Here is a 25,825-nt window from a genome sequence, read left to right as displayed (position 1 = left end):
ATCAGTTTGGATCTCAGATACAGAAATAGGGGGTTATTTACGAAAGGCAAATCCACTTTGCTCTTCAAGTGCACTTGGAAGTGAAGTCGCTCTAAATCTAAAGGGTAGAGCTGAAATGAGTGGAAGCTCTGCTGATTTTATCATCCAATCATGTGCAAGCTAAAATGCTGTTTTTTTATTTTCCTTGCATGTCCCCCTCGGATCTACAGTGACTTTACTTTCAAGTGCAATTGCAGTACAAAGTTGATTTTCCTTTAGTAAATATTAACCCCCATAGTCTAGTACAATCTTGTTCTGTTAGGACATTATAAAGCTAGTTAGGACATGGCGTCCATGAAGGACTGGGAGTACTTAAAGACAAACCAGGGCTGCCATATTTTGTGGAATCTCTCTACCATTCCTCGTCCTTGTGCAAGGGTATCTTCCATATCACAAATGTCCGTGACTCTGTTTAGCATATGTGGGATGGATGGAACCTGTGTTGTATTCCAGTGTAGGGGAATTAGGGATTTGGCCGCATTCAGGAGGTGTTTAGTTAACCTCCTCGCGCCCGCCCTATAGCCGAATGACGGCCGTAGAGCAGGCGCTTTCGTCCGGGTGGCCGTCCCTGGACGTCCTGATGTTTACTTCCGCAATGCGCGCCGCCGCGGGCGAGCATCGGGGAAGTTCTGTGTTTGCCGTGTCCCCCGGAGACAGGCAAACACAGATCGCTGTAAACGGCCAATCACAGCGGCCGTTTACAGCGCGATCGGCGTGTCCAATGTGAGATGATCTCATATGTAAACATATGAGATCATCTCGCAGCGCCGCTCTCCCTCCTCACACAGACAGCGTGTGAGGAGGGAGAGATGAACGGCTGCAGCGGCTGTAAGTGTGAAAAAAATTATTTTTTTAAAAGAAAAGTGCCATCCTCCCCCAGTGCCATCCTCCCCCAGTGCCATGCTCCCCCAGTGCCATCTTGCCCCAGTGCCATCTGCCCCAGTGCCATCCGCCCCAGTGCCATCCGCCTCAGTGCCATCCGCCTCAGTGCTATCTGTCCCCAGTGCCACCTGTTAGTGCTATCTGTCCCCAGTGCCACCTGTTAGTGCTATCTGTCCCCAGTGCCACCTGTTGTCAGTGCCATTTGTCCCCAGTGCCATCTGTCATCAGTGCCACGTATAAGTGTCATCTGTCAGTGCCACCTGTCATCAGTGCCACATAGTGCCATCTGTCATCAGTGCCACATATTAGTGCCATTTGTCATCAGTGCCACATATTAGTGCCATCTGTCATCAGTGCCATATATCAGTGCCATTTGTCATCAGTGCCACCTGTCAGTGTCACGTGCCATCTGTTGCCAGTGTCACGTGTCATCAATGCCACTTATCAGTGCCATCTGTCATCAGTGTCACGCGTCATCGGTGCCACGTATTAGTGCCATCTGTCATTGGTGCCACGTATTAGTGCCATCTGTCATCAGTGCCACGTATTAGTGCCATGTGTCATCAGTGCCACGTATAAGTGCCACGTGTCATCAGTGCCACGTATAAGTGTCATCAGTACCTCATATTGGTGCCATCTGTCATCAGTGTCACGTGTCATCAGTGCCACGTATAAGTGTCATCATTGCCACGTATCAGTGCCATCTGTCATCAGTGCAACATGTCATTGTCCTGGTGCTCCAGGGCCTTCAAAAGTGTAATAGGTAGTCAACAAGTTAGATGTGTAATTTATGCTCCTAGAACACCTGATGGCGCTCCCTGCATGTTGGGCCTCTCTATGTGGCCAGGCTGTGAAAAAGTCCCACACATGTGGTATTGTAATACTCAAGAGGAGGAGCAAAATTTTTTGGGGGGTGTCATTTTTGGTATACACATGCCATGTGAGAGAAGTAACCTTTTACAATGACAATTTTGTGGAAAAAAAAAAAATAAAAATCTTAATTTTAATTTTGCAAAGAATTGTGGGAAACAAAATGACAACATCAAAAAGCTCACCATGCCTCTTACTAAATACCTTGGAATGTCTACTTTCCAAAAAGGGGTCATTTGGGGGGCATTTGTACTTTCCTGACTTGCTCAGGTCACAATAAGTGAGATAGACCACCAGTACATCAGATGTGATCAATTTTGTGCGATTCGCACCACAGCTTGTAGACTTTCTAACTTTCACAAAGACCAAATAATATCCACTAATTTGGGTTATTTTTACCAAAGATATGTAGCAGTATAAATTGTGGCCAAAATTTATGAAGAAAAATGTATAATTTGCATAAATTTGTCACAGAAACAAGGAAAAACTTTCGGTCTTTTTTCATTTATAGCGCAAAAAATAAAAACCCCAGAGGGGATCAAATACCATCAAAAGAAAGCTCTATTTGTGGGAAAAAAAATGACAAAAAATTCATTTGGGTGCAGTGTCGCATGACTGAGTAATTGTCATTCAAAGTGTGAGAGCGCTGAAAGCTGAAAATTGGTCTGGGCAGGAAGGGTGTTTAAGTGCTCAGTAAGCAAGTGGTTAAAGATGCTTGTATCTTTTAAATGAGAATTTTGTCGCGTACAATAAGCAGCAGGCCGCATTTAAATTTAGTTTGGTCTCTGTGATTTTCCTGATCAGTTCCCTAACTCCATACCAGTAGGCCAAAATTGAGGGGCAACTCCACCAAACATGGGTCATTGTACCTATTTCTTTCTGACATCTCCAACAGGAGTCTGTTTTTTTAGTGGATCCATCTATGCAGCTTGTCTGGAGTGTAGTAGCACTGTGTTATTAACTTGTAATTTGTTTCCTGAAATTTTTGTGCTTATGGAAAATGCATGTGCTAATATGCAGGCATACCTCTATTGTTCCTCCCGGCAAAGCTGATCCGCACAGTAGCCATTATTCGGCTATAGCACGGATCTGAAAGGGTTAAAGCCTCTCAAAAGCTGCAGGTGCTTCAAGTGAGCTTTGTCATGGACGTGTATGGAGGTTTTGAAGATGCTTTAAAGTACCATAAATGTGACATGGGGTATAATTTTTGAACCGAAGCAAACACAACATGTGAACAGGGCTGTGAGCTAACCCTTTTATTTAGTGATTGTCATTCAGAGTGCTTTAACGAAGCATGTCCAATGCCATATTTTGAAGTAAGTGTAAACCATCCCTTGTTTACACTTAAAAATGTGGCATCGGACTCACTTTTTTTAAAGCACTATGAATGCCAAAGCCTTGCTCATTTTGGATAGAGTGAGCCAAGTGCTGGTCCAGGATTGTGGGAAGATCCCAAACATATTGTTACAATCTTTCCCCAGCCTGAACCAGCTCTGTGATGTCAACCGACAGTGGGCTTCAGGCCGTTGTCTGCTGAAAAGGGGTCACAGGAGTTCAGAACGAACTGCTCTCCTGTGATCCACAGGAAAAGTACAGCCAAACGAGCTTTGGCTGTACTTTTCTTTTCACTAGTATATATTTAAGTGAAACCCTATTGTACAATTTGATAACGTTATATACCCGTTTCAGACTGCTTGAGCAGTATGTAGGCACTATCCTTTTAGAGGAAATATATACTGAAAAAAACATGGGGCTGTCATCGCTGTCCCCCCCACCCTAATTTTTACTTTCATTAATTTTTGAGTTACTGACCAGAGCAAGAATATAGCAGGTTAGGTAAAACTTCCTGATCTGCATACTTTGGGACATTGGTTCAAAGTACTAGCGCTGTTATATTAGCGTGACAGCTAGGCAACTAGCATTTTCAGAGACTGGTTATGACCTCTGTCGGTTTCTTTCTTCTTTTTTTTTATCTTGCTGTCTCATCATGGAGATTTCCCTTTGTTTCCCTAAAGCACTGCAGAAAGTAGAAACTCATGTATCAACAGTAATTCCCTTTTAGAGCATTGTCATCAGAATAGGTTCCTCTCACCTCCTGTTCCAGTGACATCTCAAAAGTGTTGGATTTCCCTGAGGGCATAGACAGCAATAAAAAACTGACAAGGTTCTAAACCTTTCCTACTCTATCAAAAATTAAAAAAAAGATATAAAAAGTTTTGACTTTACATCCATTTTAAGTTTCTCCTACGCACAACTAATTCACAATCTGAACAATTTTGGCATTTTTATATTACGTGGGCAGTGAATGGGAGATGTGTAATTAAAGGAAATGATCTCAGAGGGTACTGAGTATCTTGTCAGTAGAATAGGTTAAAGATGTTTAACCATGGGGGTTTATTTACTAAAGGAAAATCCACTTTGCACTACAAGGGCACTTGGAAGTGCAGTCGCTGTAGATCTGAGGGGGACATGCAAGCAAAAAAACACAGCACTTTTGCTTATAAATGATTGGATGATAAAATCAGCAGAGCTTCCCCTCATCTCAGATCTTCCCCCTATCTCAGATCTTCCCCCTATCTCAGATCTTCCCCCTCAGATCTACAGCGACTGCACTTCCAAGTGCACTTGTAGTGCAAAGTGGATTTGCCTTTAATAAATCAACCCCAGTATGTAATTTTTCTCTGTTGAGTCTGCAGCAATATGACTGCACCTTGTTGTCACCACCTATGGAGGGCTTGTCAAACAGGCACCGAATAGCATATGTGCATATTAGGTAGACAAAAAAAAATAAAAAACTCAAGAGCCTGATTATGACTAAAAGGTATATTTAAGAACTTTCAAAGTCCTTTGTGTCTGGAAAGATTGCACTCTGCTGCTGGCAAAGTAAAATAACCTGCAACAAATCAATGAAACACTTTAAAAAAGGCTACTGAAACAAGCAGAATGACTTACTTGGAGCTGGTTAAGAGGGACTCTGCACAGTAGCTGTTTAAAGTTTGAAGTTTTACATAGAAAGTTGTTATAATTATGAATCAAAGTTTTATGCTAGTTGAACAAGATCCAATCTTATCATAAAGTTTACTATGCAGTGCTTGTTTCATAGCTAAATGTTGCCCTCTGTTGGTTTAGTGAGATTGTTAGAAATAATAAAACTTTACACAAAAATAAAGAATACATATCAACGAGTCACTATATTGTCTAATAAAACACTATTTTATTTATATTGGGTGTTTTTTTTTTTATAACAGGTAAACTGCTTTCTTGATGGATTTTACTGGTTTACACTGGTTATATGTAGGAACACTTTTTTTTTATTTTTAGAAAGCTGCAAAATCTTATTGCTGTCCTTTCCCAAAGTGATGATCAAGTAGCAATAAGGTGTGAAAAATATAACCCAGCCTCCACTTTGTCACAGTAAAGCACATGAACACGGAAAGTGTAATACACATGCTGGCCATACTGAGAGGAGTCTGACTGTACGACCTTACAGGAGACGTATAGTCAAAGCTTGTTTGGCTGTACTTCTCTCATGGATCACAGGAGTTCAGTTCATTTTGCACTCCTGTGACCCGCTTTCAGCAGAGAGTGACACAAAAGTAGTTTCAGGCTTGGCGTCATCGTGACCACGGAGCCGAGATCTGACTAGATTCTTAGACCAACACCCAGCTCAGGCTCTCAGCGAACCGCTGCTATCAACGCTGCTTCCACGCACACGTGCCCGCTACACTGTGGGGGTGCTGATGGTTGTGGCCAACGGTCGCGATGACCGCCGGCCACAAGCGATTGCGAGCACGAGAGGCAGAACAGGGACAAATGTGTGTAAACATGCAAATCCTTGTTCTGTGAGGGGTGACAGATTGTGTGTTCCTATTAGCTAGGAACCACGATCTGTCACTTCCTCTAGTCAGTCCCCTCCCACTTCAGTTAGTAGCACGTAGTAGAGAACACAGTTAACTCCTTGATTGCCACCCCAAGGGACGACTGTTTAGTTGAAACGCGTCGGGTGGACCCCCTTACAGACATTGCTACTTTCTGACTATGTAAATTATAGATTTTAGTGTTGCGCAGTGTAAGAGAGGATGGGGTGGAAGGGGAGGGATAAGGGATGGGGTGGAAGGGGAGGGATAAGGGAGGGGGGGGAGGGGGAAAAGAAAAAAGGGGGAATGGAGGGGAAATAGACAAGGGGGCGAGGGAGCTTCAGGTGAAAAGATAATAGAAAAAAGCTAGAGATATGGATAGTGACTAAATGTGAAAAGTGCCTTTAAACTTATAAAGTGCGTAATGAGCTTGGTATAAAAGTAATAATAACAATCATAGGTAAATACCTAGGCATACGAATAATAAATGCATACACTCTAATAATAATCAAAAAAACTGTGCAAAACTGCAGTATAGCATGCCAAGTGAATGTATAAATAAAGTGACAATCCAAGGTCTATGACCAAATAACAGAAATCTAAATGCAATCACTTAGGTGAGAATAAGTACAATACAATATAGCATGCCAGGTGAATGTGAAAAATAAAAACAAATCTCAATAGATCCAGTAAAAATTGAAAAAATTGTATATGAAACATGAGCTGGTATTCCATGCAGTGCATTACATTGTGCAAATGATGCTAGCAGCAATAATAAATGTGACCATTGCAAGTGAAATAAATGAAAAAGGGATAAAGTGCTAGTAGTATATATGAAATATTCAAAAAATAATATAAGCGTGCAATGTTCTGACAAAATAAAAGAAGTCACGTGACGGTGACGGTGACGAATACGCGTAAGGAAGAAAGTGAGAGAGACACCAGGAAGGACGCTGGAACGCACCGCTTGTTGCTCTATACACCACTGTATATGTTTACTCCTTAATGTGAGTACCCTGACATTTTAATTTAATAAAACTGGTTTCATCTAAATACTACACTATGGATTACCATCTCTGTATTTTGTGAGGTATACCCACCCTAAGGCCATAGAATTGGAGCGATATATACATCATTATTCTAATAAGGCTGTAACCTCACAGCCGTGAGGTAAGGGCACATCCTTTCACTCATTGGATGAAAGAAAGAAAAAGCCACTGCACCTATATGTTTGCACGTATCACTGGAGCTTGAAACAAAGAACTCTTATTTTGTCAGAACATTGCACGCTTATATTATTTTTTGAATATTTCATATATACTACTAGCACTTTATCCCTTTTTCATTAATTTCACTTGCAATGGTCACATTTATTATTGCTGCTAGCATCATTTGCACAATGTAATGCACTGCATGGAATACCAGCTCATGTTTCATATACAATTTTTTTAATTTTTACTGGATCTATTGAGATTTGTTTTTATTTTTCACATTCACCTGGCATGCTATATTGTATTGTACTTATTCTCACCTAAGTGATTGCATATAGATTTCTGTTATTTGGTCATAGACCTTGGATTGTCACTTTATTTATACATTCACTTGGCATGCTATACTGCAGTTTTGCACAGTTTTTTTGATTATTATTAGAGTGTATGCATTTATTATTCGTATGCCTAGGTATTTACCTATGATTGTTATTATTACTTTTATACCAAGCTCATTACGCACTTTATAAGTTTAAAGGCACTTTTCACATTTAGTCACTATCCATATCTCTAGCTTTTTTCTATTATCTTTTCACCTGAAGCTCCCTCGCCCCCTTGTCTATTTCCCCTCCATTTCCCCTTTTTTCTTTTCCCCCTCCCCCCCTCCCTTATCCCTCCCCTTCCACCCCATCCTCTCTTATCCCTCCCCTTCCACCCCATCCTCTCTTACACTGCGCAACACTAAAATCTATCATTTACATAATTCACGGAGTAGGTAAAGCTCTTTCCTAGTGTTTGCAGCAGTTTCCCATTTCTTTGTTTGGTTGGTTGGCGCAGAGGTATTCTATACATCTACTTTCTGACTATGTTATTACGATTGAACCAAATGTGAGTGTAATTTTTATTTTTTTTATAAATTGGATGTTAAAACGGTATCACGCTATGCTAGTTTTCTACTTCCATGGTCTTTGATACCTGAGCCCCCTATTTTCGTGGGATAAGCCCTATAGGAGGATCGCTACGGATTATTTCATGACCTGAAGACTTGCGGGAGATTACACACTAGATGTATGATTATCTGGTTTGCTAACTTACAGGCCCATATGACTCGAGAGGCGTAAGCCTTCCTCTGAGTCCACATAATTTGGTAAGCCTCCTCTCCCCTTCTTTATCACGGTGGTGGTGGTATTATTCTACAGTCTACACATCAGAAGTTGAATTTCACCTTTTTTACGTCACCTCAAGTTTGGAATTGTGATTGATTTTACACATTTAAAGGACTGTTAGACGTTCACTTGATGGACTGTATATGTTAAATTAATTTTATCTACTTTAACCTTTTGTGTGCATGAGGTTCATGCACTCTTCCACCTGGGAGTAAGATCTCTTGATATATAACGGAATTTACACATATTTTCTTTTTTTGAAGAGTATGTAATTTTCTTTGCTTGAATTAGTGCCTTACTGGTTCATGTGGTTTGTTGCCACCTAAGCACCACACTTTTTTGTTTTAACCCCTTGATTGCCCCCCTAGTGTTAACCCCTTCCCTGCCAGTGACATTTTTATAGTAATCAGTGCATTTTTATAGCACTGATCGCTGTATATATGCCAATGGTCCCAAAAATGTGTCAAAAGTGTCCGATGTGTCTGCCATAATGTCGCAGTCTCAATAAAAATTGCAGATTGCCGCCATTACTAGTAAAAAAAAATAATAATAATAATAATAAAGAATGCTATAAATCTATCCCCCATGTTGTAGACGCTATAACTTTTGCGAAAACCAATCAATATAAACTTATTGCGATTTTTTTTTTTACCAAAAATATGTAGAATACATATCGGCCTAAACTGAGAAAAAATTCACTTAAAAAAAAAAAAAGGGGGGGGTAATTATTATAGCAAAAAGTACAAAATATTGGGGTTGATTTACTAAAAGCAAATCCTACAAGTGCACTTGAACATGCACTTGGAAGTATAGTTACTGTAAATCTGAGGGGAAGATCTGAAATCAAGGGAAGCTTTGCTGATTTTATCTTCCAATCATGTACAAGCAAAAATGCTGTTTTTTATTTTCCTTGCATGTCCCCCTTGGATCTACAGTGACTGCAATGCAGTTCCAAGTGCGCTTGCAGTGCAAAGTGGATTTGCCTTTAGTAAATAAACCCCATTGTGTTTTTTTCAAAATTGTAGCTCTTTTTTTGTTTAAAGTGCAAAAAATAAATGGGAACACAGAACAAACATAGTGGGGTTTTCTCAAATTTGACTGCAAAAGTGGAAATATGCTTCAAACCTAGTCACATAAAAATGACTGTAAAGCGTTGTTTAAAAAAAATAATACACATGTTATACTTACCTCCTCTGTGCAGTTGGTTTTAGACAGAGCAGATCGGATCATCCTCTTCTTGGGTCCCTCTTTGCTGCTCCTAGTCCCTTCCTCCTATCGAGTGCCCCCACAGTCATCAGCTTCCTATGTGAGCACTCCATGTTTCCATTCAGACACGGAGCCCCGACCCGGCCCTGCCCCTTCTCTCCCCTGATTGGCTGACTGATTTTGACAGCCGCGGGAGCCAATGGAACCACTGTTGTGTCTCAGCCAATCAGGAGGAGAGTCCCGGGTGGCTAAGACACTTGTGAACATCGCTGTGATGGGGCTCAGTTAAGGAATTAGGGGGTACTGGAGAGATGCTACACACAAAAGGTTTTTTATTTTAATGCATTAAGATAAAAACCTTCTGCCTTTACAACTCCTTTAATGTAACTAAAGCAAAAGCTACCTGCTGGTTTTATTCATCAACAGTTATCCTATGGAAATCCAAGGGCAGCTGTGACTCAGGTGCCCTGTTGTCTCTGCAGGTCCCTCACCCAAAGCAGTTTTTTTTCCCCCATGTAGCACCAACTTATTTTTATCTCTGCTCTACCATCAGAGAGAATTGAGTAAAAAAATCCACTTTATGGAATTTCGGGAAATAAAATATTGATCTCCTGATGCCATTGTCATACAAAGCATATGTTACAGATTTTTTAAATCTATAGCAACACTTTCCTTAAAGTGTAGTAAACAGCTAAAAAAAAAAGATAATCCTGTTCAGACAGTTTTCTAATATGTATACTGTACAGTATAATGTTCTGAGTATTTCTTTCTGTCCACTGCAGTCAAAGCAATGTAACTTGGTCATAGCAGATCAATGATTAGGTAATCTCAGTGCTCTCTCCTCCGATCAGCAAGCTCTGTCTATGTTAGATGTTAGGCTAAATGGCTTATAGTGCTACCTCTTCCTTCTGAATGCTAACGTGCAAGGGAATGCTGGAGGCTAGCACGCCAACTGAGACAATATTTAAAATATGTTGATGTCATTTTTTTAATGAAAACTCAAGTAGTATAATTAATTCTTTATATTTGCTTATATCAACATTTTAGGGTAAATAGTATCAAATGTAAAACTTTAAGGACATTGCCATTCGCTGTTTCGCTTTGTTTGCCCATTTTTATTAAGGGAAAGTTCAAACACAAAACATGAGTTTCCCTTGCAGTGGTTTTTAGCCTTCCTTTTACCATCAACATAAACAACATTTAGCCCTTTTGGCTCTCACTTGCATCACTGCTGCTCTGGCCTTACGTGCCAGGCCCTTGTCTGTCTCCTACAGACTGTTCATTGGTTAACTTGGTGCACACAGCTATCTTGCTGCACTGGCTCCCACGTGGAGCCCACCTGACTCCTAGGCCAGACCTCCTATCTGCCAGGGGGGAGCCCAGAACCATGGTCAGGTTACTACTAAGAGCCCAACACACACCTGACCAATTAGTATACTGGCTGTTCTGTATAACTGGACCCAGGATTGGAGATTTCTTCCAATCTGGATCACTTTAAAAACTCCAGGCTCCAGGTCCCAAAACGAACTTTAGAAAACAGTGAGGAAGCTGAAAAGCCAGTTTCCTCTTCATGTCACAAGCTCCTTGGAGCCCCTCAACCCATCTGGTTGAGAATTCTGGGTCACAACCTCTTTCTAGACCCTGGCAGGACAACACTCTGCCACAATGACTATTGACAGACTTTATCTGCTAATACTTCTTCACATACATTCATGGACTTAAAGTGAACCTGGCTAAGAAACAGGTTCACTTATTTGCCTCCAAGCACTGTCTTTCCACCTCATGTGACACTGCTGGATGCCTGAATGGCCAGTAGCTAAGCACTAGTATTGTCATGTCGAAGGGGAATGAATCACTTGCCCCCCATACTCTTAAGTACCAAGAATTTCTCTGCACTCTCCTCAATTAAATTGCAGGTATGCAAAGGGAAGGTGAACATATACAGTTAGGGAAACAAGCAGCTCAGTGAACCTTTAACTTTTTTCATACATGAGCAGACTGCAAATCACAGTGAGAGCTGATTGGAGGGAAGGGACACAAAACCCTTCACACAGCACACAGGAACAGGGCTGAGGCTGTCAATCTCAGGCTATGTGCTGGAGTTCTCTCCCCTGTAGGGATGAGCCGAACACCCCCCTGTTCGTTTCGCACCAGAACCTGCGAACAGACCTAAACTTTGTGTGAACTTTAGAACCCTATTAAAGTCTATGGGACTCGAACGTTCACAATCTAAAGTGCTAATTTTAAAGGCTGATATGCAAGTTACTGTCCTAAAAAGTGTTTGGGGACCTGGGTCCTGCCCCAGGGGACATGGATCAATGCAAAAAAAAGTTTTAAAAACGGCCATTTTTTCAGGAGCAGTGATTTTAAAAATGATTAAAGTGAAACAATAAAAGTGTAATATACCTTTAAATGTGGTACCTGGGGGGTGTCTGTAGTATGCCTGTGAAGGGGCGCATGTTTCTGGTGCTTAGAACTGTCCCTGCACAAAGTGTAATTTGTGCAGGAAAAAAAGTCTTTTAAAATCACTTGTGGCTATATTGTCGGCTCCCGTAATACAGAGAACACTCAATGAGACTCCATATCAGACCTGAAGGGCCTGGTAATTGAATTTAGGGGAACCTCCACGCTTTTTTTTTTTTTATCAATGAATGAATGAATTGTCGGCTAATACAGAGAACACTCATTGAGTGTTCTCTGTATTACGGGGAGCCGACAATATAGCCGCAAGTGATTTTAAAAGACTTGCAGGGACAGTTCTAAGCACCAGAAACATGCGCCCCTTCACAGGCATACTACAGACACCCCCCAGGTACCACATTTAAAGGAATATTACACTTTTATTGTTTCACTTTAATCATTATTAAAATCACTGCTCCTGAAAAAACTGCTGTTTTTAAAACTTTTTTTTGCATTGATCCATGTCCCCTGGGGCAGGACCCGGGTCCCCAAACACTTTTTAGGACAGTAACTTGCATATTACCCTTTAAAATTAGCACTTTAGATTTCTCCCATAGACTTGTACAGGGTGTTCCCGGCTTTTCGAATTTGCCGCGAACAGCCCAAATTGTTCACTGTTCGCTGAACAGGCGAACAGGCAATGTTCGAGTGGAACATGAGTTCGACTCGAACTCGAAGCTCATCCCTACTCCCCTGTCACCTTTTTTCTCTTGATGTCAGAAAAATGTGTCAGAAGTAACCCATGCAGATAGTAGATAAACAAAGTACACGCTATAGAGGGATATGCTCTGTTCATATTTCATAGAGGTTTACATAAAGCTTTACTGGTGGATGGCCTATTTTATATCTAGTATATTAACTGTACAACATAAACAGATTTTGTACCCAGTTTGAACTAACTACAAGGAATTCACAATATTTATGTGCATTTTGTGTATAAAAAATACTATTAAAAAGTGGCATCCAGGCGATTATAATGTAACACGGTGTGCTATTGTATTTCTCTAATTATACAAGGGTGTCATATAAAATAAATATGTAAGCTATGTTAATCTACAGTTCTGGACTTTAGGGAAGAATTGTTGCAGTGAACAGAGTTCATCATATTAATTGCAAAATCAATTGGCATTTAGTGGCCTGCAGAGCTGCTTAAATTGCAAATTAACAGAGGCATTTTAGCAGAAATCACAGGAGACAGCTGACAGTGGGGATGAATGCATGAATGATATGCAAACAAGAAAGACAGGATCACCAATATGAATGTAAAGAATTCATGGATGGTATTATTTTTGTATAATATAAGCTTTAACCTGTATACATTCAATTAGTTTAAAATACAACAGATTTTTTTTTAATTATTCTTTTTATGGAAATGTAGCAAATAACTGGTTTTATGTGTGACATGCACTTGGTGTTTATTTACTATAAGCCTGAGGCTGTTCAAGAAGGTGCTTCTAAAGATATCCCTTCATTAGCAAGTAGTCACATTGAACTGGATTAGTTCTGTAATGTAATGTTGAAGATATTTCACCTCTAATCCAATAGCATGCATTAGAATGCCAGAAACATATCCCATTATTTATATTCACATGGGTAACTCAGTCACCTTAATCCATTCAGCATGGGATGTGTCAAAGCTAACGGTAATCACCCAAGAACTTGGGAGGTATGAAAGTTTGTGAAACCACCCTGTTCTAATTAGATAATCATATAACCATGGTGCCATGAAGTCTGGGGCAAGTGTTAATTGTTTGAATTACATATCTGAAGTTGTAAAATGGTAAATCACTAGAGTAGAGATAGTAAAATGACATTAAATGTGAAAGGCCGATGATGTCGAAGGGCCCACCAATGTTCAGTAATGGTTGTTCCAGTTCATGTCACTTGTGAACGTAGTCTATTTGGTACAAAATATGCCAATTACTGTCCTCAAAAAAAATATTTCTCTTAAGGTGCAGAAAAACTGTCTCCTGTGTTTTTTGGCTGAACAGGCTTGGGTTCCTGGGCTTGAAATAAAAAAAAGGGCTGCAATATTTGTCACTTCAGTCACATGCAGGGTGACTATATTACTCCATGTGGTCTAATTCCACTTAGAACAGGGTGGGTTTGCCTGCATGGATATAAATGCTGTGAAATGTTTCTGACATTCATTGAAACTGAGAAAGAGTTGGATGAGTAGATAAAACAGGAGTTTCTTAGAGTCCATTGAAAGACACCGGAATCATATACTGTCTATATGGGAAGAAGCATAGAACCATCTAAAAACCACCTAAAAAAGTGGAACAATCACACATTCTCATGAACAGAAGAAAAAATAAATAAATCCTGACGAGGGCAACAAGGAATTGGGTGAACCCCCTAGTGTGAACTGGTCCAGAGAAGGAATCTAAAAAAATTGATCCTGATGAAATATAGGAAGATCAGCCAGTCTAGGAGAAAAGCCTTTTGCCTCGAAATTCCTGATCCCAAAGGTTCAAAAAGCAAGAACTACAGTATATGTGTAAATGGAATGTTGAGAAAGACAACTACCTGGCTTATAGAGACTTTCCTGGGCAGAACCCTCTGCACAATGCATTCCCATCCCCCCAGCACCATCCATCCCTCTCCACCATGCATCCCATCCATACCCAGAACCATCCATCCCTGTCCACAATACATCCCCATCCAATCCATCCATCCCTCTCTAAAATGCATCCCCATCCACACCCAGCACCATCCATCCACCCTGTCCACAATACATCCCACTCAGCACCATCCATTCCTCTCCACAATGCATCCCCATCCCCACCCAGCACCATCCATCCCTGTCCACAATGCATCCCCATCCACGCACAGCACCATCCATCCCTGTCCACAATGCATTCCTGCCCAGCACCATCCATCCATCCCTCCATCCATCCCTCTCCACAATGCATCCCCATCCCCACCCAGCAACATCCATCCCTGTCCACAATGCATCCCCATCCACACACAGCACCATCCATCCATCGCTGTCCACAATGCATTCCCGCCCAGCACCATCCATCCCTATCCACAATGCATCCACACCCAGCACCATCCCACTCTCTCCACAATGCATTCCCATCCAGACCCAGCACCATCCATCTCTCTCCACAATGCATCCCCATCCACACCCAGCACCATCCATCCCTGTCCACAGTGCATTCCCATCCACACCCAGCACCATCCATCCATCCCTGTCCACAATGCATCCCCACCCAGCACCATCCATCCATCCCTTCCCACAATGGATCCCCATCCCCACTCAGCACCATCCATCCATCCCTGTCCACAATGCATCCCCACCCAGCACCATCCATCCATCCATCCCTTTCCACAATTGATCCCCATCCCCACCCAGTACCATCCATCCATCCTTCTCTACAATGGATCCCCATACCCACCCAGCACCATCCATCCCTGTCTACAATGCATCCCCATCCCCACCCAGTACCCTCCATCCCTGTTCACAATGCATCCCCATCCACACCCAGCACCATCCACCTCTCTCCACAATGCATACCCACCCACGCCCAGCACCATCCATCCCTGTCCACAGTGCATCCCCACCCAGCACCATCAATCCATCCCTGTCCACAATACATACCCATCCCCACACAGAACCATCCATCTCTCTCCACAATGCATACCCATCCCCACCCAGCACCATCTATCCCGCTCCACAATGCAGCCATGCCACACCAATGTAATACACTTTTCATATATTAAGTTGTAAGAGTGTTAAAATAAAAGTGGGAGCACCAAAGAGGGATGGCCATGAGTGAATTCAGTGGGACAGCCAGTGGGCGGGCCCTGGGAAATGTTGGTGGTCAGGCCCCAGGGGGCCCAGGCCTAAAGCTGTTTAAGGGGCCCCAAAATTTCTGATGGCTGCCCTGATGGTAACGCTCTGTTGTTCTATTATTAGACTTTCACTAAAGACGGGAGTGTAAAATAACATGTCTATTAAATTGAAAGCTTTTCTGTTCCGGTAGAGTGAAATGTTAACTGTATATATTCTATCAATAATGTAAAATAATAATTTACCTAGGGCTACTTGAATATAGCACTTAAATTAAATTGGTATCCCAGGTTTCACGTACAATGGAATTAGGGATTTTAACTACCCTTGATGGCACAAAATACATTTCTCATTGATTTAGTATGCAATTTACAAAGGTAACTTTAAATAAATGTTCTTGTGTTTATATAAAGTTTGTTTACCCTTAGATCTTGGACATTACAAATTAATTTCCTGTACAGGTGTCAGGGGAACATAGAAATTTAGATTGTAGCTGTAACATCAATGATGCAAATTACTCTTCACAATGAATCTAAACAGGAATGTTTATTGAGTGGGTTTCTTACTATGTAGCATTTCCTATTCAGTAATTACATAGTGATTTCTTTCACTCTTACAGATAAGCGAGTGGAAGAGCATATATGAGTCTTCTCACCCTAATGAGATGGAACTACCAGACCCATGGGAGGATCTTTTGACTGATTTTCAGAAGTTACTGATACTACGGTGTATAAGACCTGACAAGGTACATTTATATGTATTCTCTGATTTACTTGATAGTGCTGCATAAGCTATGATTCTGTTTTTCAAAAACATGTCTAGGGAAACATTGATAATACTTTGCATTTAAACAAAACAGGATGATATAAATACATTTAGTTTTAAAGAGACTCTGTCTCTAGGCCATTCATTTCAACAAAAATCTTTCCATAAGATCATATGTTATTTTACCTGTAATTTGTAAAGTTAGTGACTTACTGTGTGGCAAAATTGTTTTTGAATTGGGTTTTTTTTATTCACTTTTTAGGGGCAGTTGATAGGGGGCTCAGAGATTGTTTGACCCCTGAAAGCCCCCAACACTGTGCTACATCCAACTCCATTACGCGTGGTTGTGGTGTGGTCCTGTGTACTTGAATGTGTCGAACTTGGTCACATTAGATTCCATCTGTCAAATATGGTAATGTGTACTAACATGGCCTTAGGCTATGTTAACTTGCAGCTTGGTTGGCATGGAGCAGTAAAACCACTGCTCAACCACCTGTTTTTACCTCCACTCAGTCACCCAAGTAAATGAGGCCATAATGTAAAAATTTAATAAAAAAATGCTCACTGAAAGTACACTATAATTTCTCTTTAAATAAAGAACAGGCACTATTAAAGCAGAGGATTAATCCATTAAAAATTAAAATAACAACAATGTTTTTGCATAGTTTCTGTGCATCCAGCAATCCACCATAAGCAGAGAATGTATTTTAATTAGGGGCAGGGAATTCTTTTAAAATGGGCACGGTTCTACAAATGGTAAATGTGAAATCTATTGTACAATTTAAAGCAGAGCTCCACCCAAAAGGGGAAGCTCAGCTTGTTTGTTTCCTCCACCCCCTCCTCCGCTGTCACATTTGGCACCTTTCAGGGGGAGCGGGTATCTGAACTTCCCCTCGGAAGTTCAGCCCCCCTCCTCCTTTCCTCCACCACAGGGTCATTCACAAAGTGATGCCTGCATTCAGAGTAGGGAGCCAGCTGTGAAGGCTTCACTGCCGGTTTCCCTTACAAGGAATGGTGGCAGTAGCACCCAAGAGCTGACTGAAAAATCGGCTGGGGTGCCAACATCGCTGGATTCATGGACAGATAAGTGTCCTAATAGTAAAAGTCAGCAGCTACAGTATTTGTAGGGGGGCTGGAGCTCTGCTTTAACTTTAAAATACTGTATATATAGGAAAATTTATCATAATAGGGATGGGAACACAGCCAAGAATGTATTGATACAGGAAGATTTGTCATAATAAGAAAAGAAACACAGCAGCCAAGAAGTTATTGTTCACTAGTAAAATTATTTAAAGCGGGATTCCACCCTAAAGTGGAACCTCCGCTGATCGGAACCCCCCCCCCCCCTCCGGTGTCACAATTGACACCTTTCAGGGGGGAGGGGGGTGGAGATACCTGTCAAAGACAGGTATTTTCACCCACTTCCGGGCATAGACTCCCACAGGAGTCTACGCCATTTCCTGCCCTGCCGCGCTGTCTGCTGGGACACACACGGGTCCCAGTGACAGCGCGGAGATTTCCTATTGCGCGGCGCAGCTCGCGCATGCGCAGTAGGGAACCGGGAAGTGAAGCCGATTCGCTTTACTTCCTGATTCCCTCACCTCGAATGGCGGCGGCAGCAGCCGAGGCCCGAGCGGTCGATCGGCCTCGGCTGCCGGCATCGCTGGAACCCGGGACAGGTGAGTGTCCATTTATTAAAAGTCAGCAGCTGTAGTATTTATAGCTGCTGGCTTTTAATTTTTTTTTTTGGGCGGAATCCCTCTTTAAGTATTTAACCACTTCAGCCCAGAAGATTTGGCTGTAGAATGACTGAGTAATTCTTTGTGATTGAGCACTGCGTCGCTTTAAGTGACAATTGCGCGGTCATGCAAAGCTGTACCCAAACAAAATTGATGTCCTTTTTTTCCCACAAAAAGAAATTTCTTTTGGTGGTATTTGATCGCCTCTGCGGTTTTTATTTTTTGCGCTATAAACAAAAAAGGAATGACAATTTTGAAAAAAAAACACAATATTTTGTCATTTTTGCTATAATAAATATCCCCTCTTTTTTTTATAAAAGCAAATTTTTTCTCAGGTTAGACCGATATGTATTCTTCTACATATTTTAGGTAAAAAAAATCCCAATAAGCGTATATTGATTGGTTTGTGCAACAGTTAAATCGTCTACAATATAGGGTAGATTTATAGCATTTTTATTATTATTATTATTATTTTTACTAGTAATGGTGGTGATCTTCAATTTTTATCATGACTGTGACATTATGGCAGACACATTGGACAATTTTGACACATTTTTGGGATCATTGGCATTTATACAGCTATCAGTGCTATAAAAATGCATTGATTACTGTATAAATGTCACTGGCAGTGAAGGGGTTAACACTAGGGGGCGATCAAGGGGTTAACTACGTTCCCTGGGAGGTGATTCTAACTGAAGAGGAAGGGACTGACTAGAGGAGGTGACAGATCATGCTTCCTAGCTAATAGGAACACACATTCTATCACTCCTGTCAGACCAGAACAGGGAAGTGTGTGCTTACACACACTCGTCCCTGTTCTGTGTTTCCTGCTCACGATCGCTCGTGGCTGGCGGTTATTGTGACCATCTTCCACGGGCATTGGCACCCCCGCTGTGCAGTGGGCACGTTCCTCCGCCACGTTCCTCCTTCCCAATCCCACGAGCCGGCGTATAGCTACGACAGTTCACGGAATCGTGCCGACCTGCCGCAGTATGACGGGGGCTGGTCGGAAAGCGGTTAAAGATATATATTGCTAGCTACTACAGTCTATTTAAAGTGCTGCAACCCAACAGGTCTTGCAGGGAATATAGCAATGCATACCAATTTCACTGCAAATACATTTGGCATACATTTGATATTGAATTTTTTGCTGAGTACCGCAACACCTGCTGGGACTGCTGATGGGTTGAAGGTTTTTGCCGATGGCAAAAATCCAGTGTAATAAAACTAGTTAGGAGGCATTACACTGCAGTGAATTCTGAATCACACAGAGCAAAGATGAAAAATCTTTTGCATGTATGTACCTAAACAGGGAAGCCGGTGCAGGAGTATTGCCTGTATCCCTCTTTTGGAGACCCTAGATACCTAGATGCTGCGGTGTTTATAAGCCAGTCTCATACAAATACCTTTGCCCTCCTTCTGCTGTTCTTATACACTAGGTTAAAAACCACTTAGTGGCCACCCCATGTACATTTACAATGGCAAGGCAGCCAGTCTGTGCCAAATAACATACCTAATACCGCCGGCGACCCACTCCCGCTGTGATTGGACACGGTGTCCTCTGGGACCTGCCGATCGTTCGGGGAATGCATAAACATATTTATCATACATATATATAATACAAAACACGAAATAACCACATTAAACTCAACATTTAACGCAACAGTTGGATCAATTTCATAAAACCTTACAAAGTTGTTATGGGTGCTCCCCCCCTTCCCCTCCTATCTTAAAAACCCCAACAACCTTCCAAACTTTATAATGTAGTGTACCCCTTTCCTCTTTTCCCTTGTTCCCAATCATAATTATCCTTTGTTCCTTGCTGTGTCCCTCACATATATGTGACATTCCCAGCTCTATTTATGTTTATTTTGAAGAGGAGAAAGTCGCAACTCTCTGCCATCATTATATTCCTCCTTAGTGATAAAAAACTTCCCTCTACTTTACCTGTGTGTGAAAACCATCATCTGTTTTATTAAATTCCCTAAGTGATTACCTTTTTATGTGAGAGAAAAAAAAACCCACACCCCCAATCTTTATAGTGTAGTGTATCCCATTCCTCTCTCCCCTTTGACACCCTCCTCCTTATTTCTTGTCCTCAGTCATAATTATCTTTTACCCCGTACTATTTCCCTCATATATAAATGATTGTTATAGCTTTCTCAGCTCTATTTATGTTTATTTTTAATAAGGAAAAAATTGCAACTGCTATCATTATATTTCTCCTTAGTGATAGAAAATAAAAAACACCCCATTACTATACTTGTGTATGAAAATCATCACCTATTTCATTAAATTCTCTAAGTGAATACCTTTTTATGTATGTCCAAAAAAAAGAAGAGAAAAAAAGGCGGGGGAGACAGGGAGCAGCAAAACCCCTTTCTACCACCTATATATTTCACTTCCAAGTGTCGGCGTATATTTTAATTCCAAATTGTTTTGCATATGTATTACCTCTTACATACACCTAATTTTATCTATCTCCCTAAACCAATCCTTTATCGTCAGGATATTTTTTAACTTCCAATATTTTGGAATTAATGTCTTTGCTGAATTCAGCAGGAATGTAGTAATTGCATCTCTATATTTCTTCCTTGGTATCGCCATTACATGAAACAGGCACTGCCAAGGATCGAATTCAGTTTCAAACTCACCGATCTTCTTTATCCACCCTACTACTTCCCTCCAATATGGTTGAATTAGGGGACAATGCCACCATGTATGTGCATGAGTTCCTTCCTCCCCACAATCTCTCCAGCAGAGAGAAGATAGGTCAGGGACAGGGTTAATTTTATGCAGTTTTAATGGAACATAGCACCACTTCATTAATAGTTTATAATTAATTTCTTTCATCCTTGTGTCCATTGAAGACAAGTGGACATAATCATAAACTTTACTTCTCATTATTTCCATCAATAAATGATTTAGTTCTAGTTCCCAACTTTCCAGAGGACACAAAGATTCCATATCAGGGGGAATCATCAACTGCCTGTATACGTTGGAGATGCCTTGTCTATTTTTTCCCCCTTGGTCAACTAGTCTTTCCCATGAATCCAACCCCCTTGCTGAACAAAGAGGCTTTGGGAGTGATCCTACAATGTTGTCTATACCTCCATGTATCCCAAGGCGTTTCACCATATTTTTCTTGTAGTTCCGATAATGAACAAAGGACATTTCCTTTCAAAACATCTTTTAACCTTAGATGGTCATAAAAGGTCAATTTTAGGTATAGTTTGTTATCCTTACCTGGAGGGAAATAGTTATTATCTGTGAGGGGCATCAGAGGGCTATTGTATTGCCAAGATCTGCTTTTAGAAAGCTTATCCCATATTCTGAGTGTCTCTAGAGTAATTGAGGCCAGAGAGATCTGATTCAAGGCTGAATTACTCAACTCTGACTCAAGTGATACCCATTTTTTATATGGAGTGCCATGGACCCAATCCATTAATTCTCTGTAATACTGCTGCCTAGTGTTTTTTTTTCAAAGTCTGGAAGAGATAGTCCCCCCTCTCTTTTGATCTACTTAAAATTTTATAGGCAATATGATTCCCTCTATTACTCCATATGAATTTCTATCAATCTAAAGGTTTTAAAATAGGCCACAGGAATTTGTATTGGGAGACACTGAAAAATATAGAGGGCTTTTGGAAGAATCATCATCTTAATCACACTTACCTTGCCAAACCATGACAGTCTCTGAACAGAGTAGCTTTTCAAATCTTGCTTGATTTTATTCAATAAAGGCAAGTAATTATCCTGATATACATCTATTATTTATGTTTTACAAAAACAACCCCAGATATTTCAATCCTCTCTTTCTCCGTTTAAAGGGGTATAGGGTTCTAAGGTCCCTACTTTCATCTGAGGAAATCGAGATATCTGATATCTCAGTCTTCTCCATATTTATCTTGAGGCTTGAAATACACCCATAATTAGATATCTAATTCTGTTGAAACCTCCAGGAGTGTTTTTTTGGGATACGTTATGTATAACATAACGTCATCCGCAAACGTGGATATCTTATCTTCCTGTCCCGCAATTTCTATTTTTTGATTAGCTCTTATAGAAGCTAAGAGGGGCTCCAAGGAAAGCACATACAGTAGAGGTGAAAGTGGGCAACCCTGTCGTGTACCATTAAACAACCGAAAAGTCTCATATAGAGTTCCATTAACTTGAATTTTAGCTGTAGGGTTCGAATACAGAGCCTCTATCCATCTCAGCATTTGCGGGCCCATACCATACAAATCTATGTAATGTCCATACCATAAAATTCCAATCTAATCTATCAAAGGCCTTTACGGCATCTATTGATAGAAAAAGAGCACTTTCTTTACCCTTGTTTGCAACATGCATCAATAAAGTTGTTCTTAATACATTATCTCATGCCTCCTTCCCAGGGAAAAAACCCGCTTGATCATTCTCAATACAGTCAGGCATTAGTGGTCTCAATCTTTTGGCCAAAATTCGAGCATATATTTTAACATCCTCATTAATCAAGGATATTGGCCTAAAGCTCACGCAAAATGCTGGGTCCTTTCCTTCCTTACACAAAAGTGATATATATGCCCCCAATGCTTCTTGACAAATTTTCAAACCTTCCCCAATGGAATTCATATATAAGTGAAAAAAAAGGGGTCAGAATACCTAACACATTTTTAAAGTATAAAGATGTGTATCCGTCTGGATCCGAACTTTTACCCATCTTACTTTTTCTAATTGCCTGCTCAATTTCATCCCTGGAGATATATTTTTCTAATTTACTTGAGTGCTCCTCCGATATTTCCTGGAGCTTAATCTTTCATAAGTACTGCTCTATTTCATTACCTCTATTTTGCCTATCTTTAGGGTTTTGATTAGCATTTACTTTATATAATGATTGATAGTACTCCAATTTTTTTTACTTATATCCCTAGTAGAGTATTTCATTTCTCCTTTTTTATCTTTCATTTTTGTAATATAGTTTAGGTTCCTTCCCCCGCCAACATTTTCCCAGGTCTGTTACCAAATTCATACTATCGTTTGGCTGTTCTAATAAATGCACGTTTAGTTTCTTGTTCCATCAAGTCCCTCAGTGCTGCACGTTTTGCTATCAAATCCTTCTTTACTTTATTGTCGATAAAATTTTTATGTAACTGCTCCAAATCCTGAATTTCTTGTAAAAGATATTTTTATGAGCCGTCCAAATTTTTTTTTCTCTTAGCCCCTTCTGCTATTAATCTTCCTCGTATAAATACTTTATGTGCTTCCCATAAAATAATTGGATCAATATTCTCCACATTATTCTTTTCAAAAAACAAATTCATTTCCCTTTCCAGATCCTCCACTATACCCTGATCATATAGAAGCGATTTAACCAACCTCCAGATTCTTTGCCTATCCGGTATATTTTTTAAATCCAAGTTGACAACAACTGGAGCATGATCCGAGAGGGTGATTGATTTCAACTCTGCCTTCAATAACCCTTCTAATAAATGATGATCCAAAATAACATAATCAATTCTCGAATATGAGGAATGTATCTGAGAATAATATGTATAGTCCCTCCCTTTAGGATGCATGATTCTCCAGGCCTCCACAAGCTGCTGCTGTTATAGCTTTTGTTTTACTACCTTAAGGTGTTTGCCCTCTGAACGTAAGGAAAAAGGCTGGGTATCCAGGGCTGCATCAAGCACAAAATTAAAATCCCCCGCCATAATTACTTTCCCTTCTTTAAAATTATCTAGTTTATTCATTACTTTTCTCAAGAAGGTACACGGATGAATAGTAGGACAGTATATGTTCACCAAAATATAATCAATATTAAAGATAGAACCCTTGATGAACAGATATCTTCCTTCAGAATCAGATTCCATTGCGCTTAAATTAAATATTGTATTTTTATCGAATCCTATTGCTATTCCCTTAGATCTCTTATCAGAAAAATATCCATGATACCAGATCGGGAAATCTTCAATCCAACCCTGGATGACCATTTAAAGCGGGGTTCCACCCTAAAGTGGAACTTCCGCTGATCGGAAACCTCCCCCCCTCCGGTGTCACAATTGGCACCTTTCAGGGGGGAGGGGGGTGGAGATACCTGTCAAGGACAGGTATTTACACCCACTTCCGGGCATAGACTCCCGTGGGAGTCTATGCCTCTTCCTGTCCTGCCGCGCTGTCTGCTGGGACACACTCGGGTCCCAGAGACAGCGCGGACAATTCCTATTGCGATGCACGACTCGCGCATGCGCAGTAGGGAACCGGGAAGTGAAGCCGATTTGCTTCACTTCCTGATTCCCTCACCTAGAATGGTGGCGGCAGCAGCCGAGAGCCGAGCGATCGATCTCGGCTGCCGGCATCGCTGGACCCGGGACAGGTGAGTGTCCATTTATTAAAAGTCAGCAACTGTAGTATTTATAGCTGCTGGCTTTTAATATTTTTTTTCCCCAGTACAGTCCCGATTTAAAATGAGTCTCTTGTAGAAAAACAATATTAGATGAACAGCTTTTTAATTCTTGCAGTATTTGGTGCCGCTTGCTTGGGTTATTTAGGCCCCTGACATTATATGTCACTATCTTCAGTGGCACCATTTCTTACATAGGTGGAAGGTAAAATCCCATACATTTTTACTATAAAGAGGCAATACAAATACTTCTGATTTACCCGAGATGATCCATTTGACTAATACACGATTAAACAAGACATAACAGAACCATACAACTCCCCCTATTGAATCCCCATTAGGGTTCCTCTTGAGAACCCTCCCTCCCACCTCCCAGCCTCCCCTGGAAATATTATGGCCAACCTGGGTATCGCTCAAATTATGAGTGCTTAGCCAGGCTGGGCATCCCTTGGGGGTTATATCATATCTGCCTGGGCCCCCAAGTCTCATCCCAAATTCAGGAATGGTGTTGGGGGGAACAGACAGACATCGCAAAATTGAGTTTCCTACCTTACTAATTCACTATACCCTTAACCACCACCACCCCCCCCCCCCCCCCCCCATGCTGTGCATTTATGTAATCCTCATTATATTCTGTTTAATAGGCTCTAGGCTTTTTTCCATTGTTGATCAGTTAACTTCAACCAATCTTTTTTTTCCCCAATTTTCTAAGTTAATGCATGGTAAATCTAATTTGCTACAAAAAATCTTTCAAGAGGAAGTAAACCCTGATGGGTTTACTTCCTCTTTTTTTCCCTGCAAAGGTAAAGCATAATGGACTACTATGCATCGCATAGTAGCTCATTATGTGTCACTTACCTGACACAGGAGCCAGCGAAGTCGCCGCTGTCCCCTGTAGTCCGCCGCATCCATGTTGCTTGTGGTGTCTCGCAGCTCCGACGAATCACAGCGGCGCAACCGCGATGACGTCACTCCCGCGCATGCGCACGGGAGTCGCGCCTCGCAGCTCCGCCGCTGTCATACGGCGAAGCCGCGATGACTTCACTCCCGCGCATGCGCACGGGAGTCGACAAATTTGGCAAATCCATTCTTGGATTTGCCGCATTTAGTGCGCATGCGCGCCGCTGTCTACGGCGCATGCGCCGTAGACAGCGGTGCCCATTTTCGGGCAAATATCTCCTAAACCATATAGGTTTAGGAGATATTGCTTGGACCTACAGGTAAGCCTTAATCTAGGCTTACCTATAGGTCCAAGTTGTTTGGAAGGGTTTACTTCCTCTTTCAAGTCTTCTGGGAATCGCAGTGTGGCTGATACTCCTTGATTTTTAGCTACCAAACATGCTAGAAAGCCCCATCTATACAATATATTTTTTGCTTGCAGTTGATTTATCAGGGGCTTCAAAGCTCTCCTTCTGAGCAAGGTTTCTTGGGACAAATCTGTAAAGATTTATA

The 25,825-nt window shown here is 41.2% G+C and overlaps 1 protein-coding gene across 1 annotated transcript in view; it reads left to right on the top strand.

Annotated features, from left to right (window-relative positions):
- LOC143962680 (dynein axonemal heavy chain 3-like) overlaps nt 1-25,825 on the top strand; it is a 2,426,925-nt gene that overhangs the window by 2,218,905 nt on the left and 182,195 nt on the right. The window contains exon 67 of the mRNA XM_077472045.1: nt 16,107-16,232. Coding sequence (XP_077328171.1) covers nt 16,107-16,232 — 126 coding nt within the window. The remainder of the gene's footprint in view (nt 1-16,106; nt 16,233-25,825) is intronic.

The sequence above is a fragment of the Lithobates pipiens genome, unplaced genomic scaffold (assembly GCF_037356315.1).
Source record: "Lithobates pipiens isolate NorthernLeopardFrog02 unplaced genomic scaffold, aLitPip1_a1.2 Scaffold_8, whole genome shotgun sequence".
Classification (NCBI taxonomy): Eukaryota; Metazoa; Chordata; class Amphibia; order Anura; family Ranidae; genus Lithobates; species Lithobates pipiens.
Note: the sequence above shows the minus strand (reverse complement) of the source record. Positions and strands in the feature narration are given on the sequence as shown.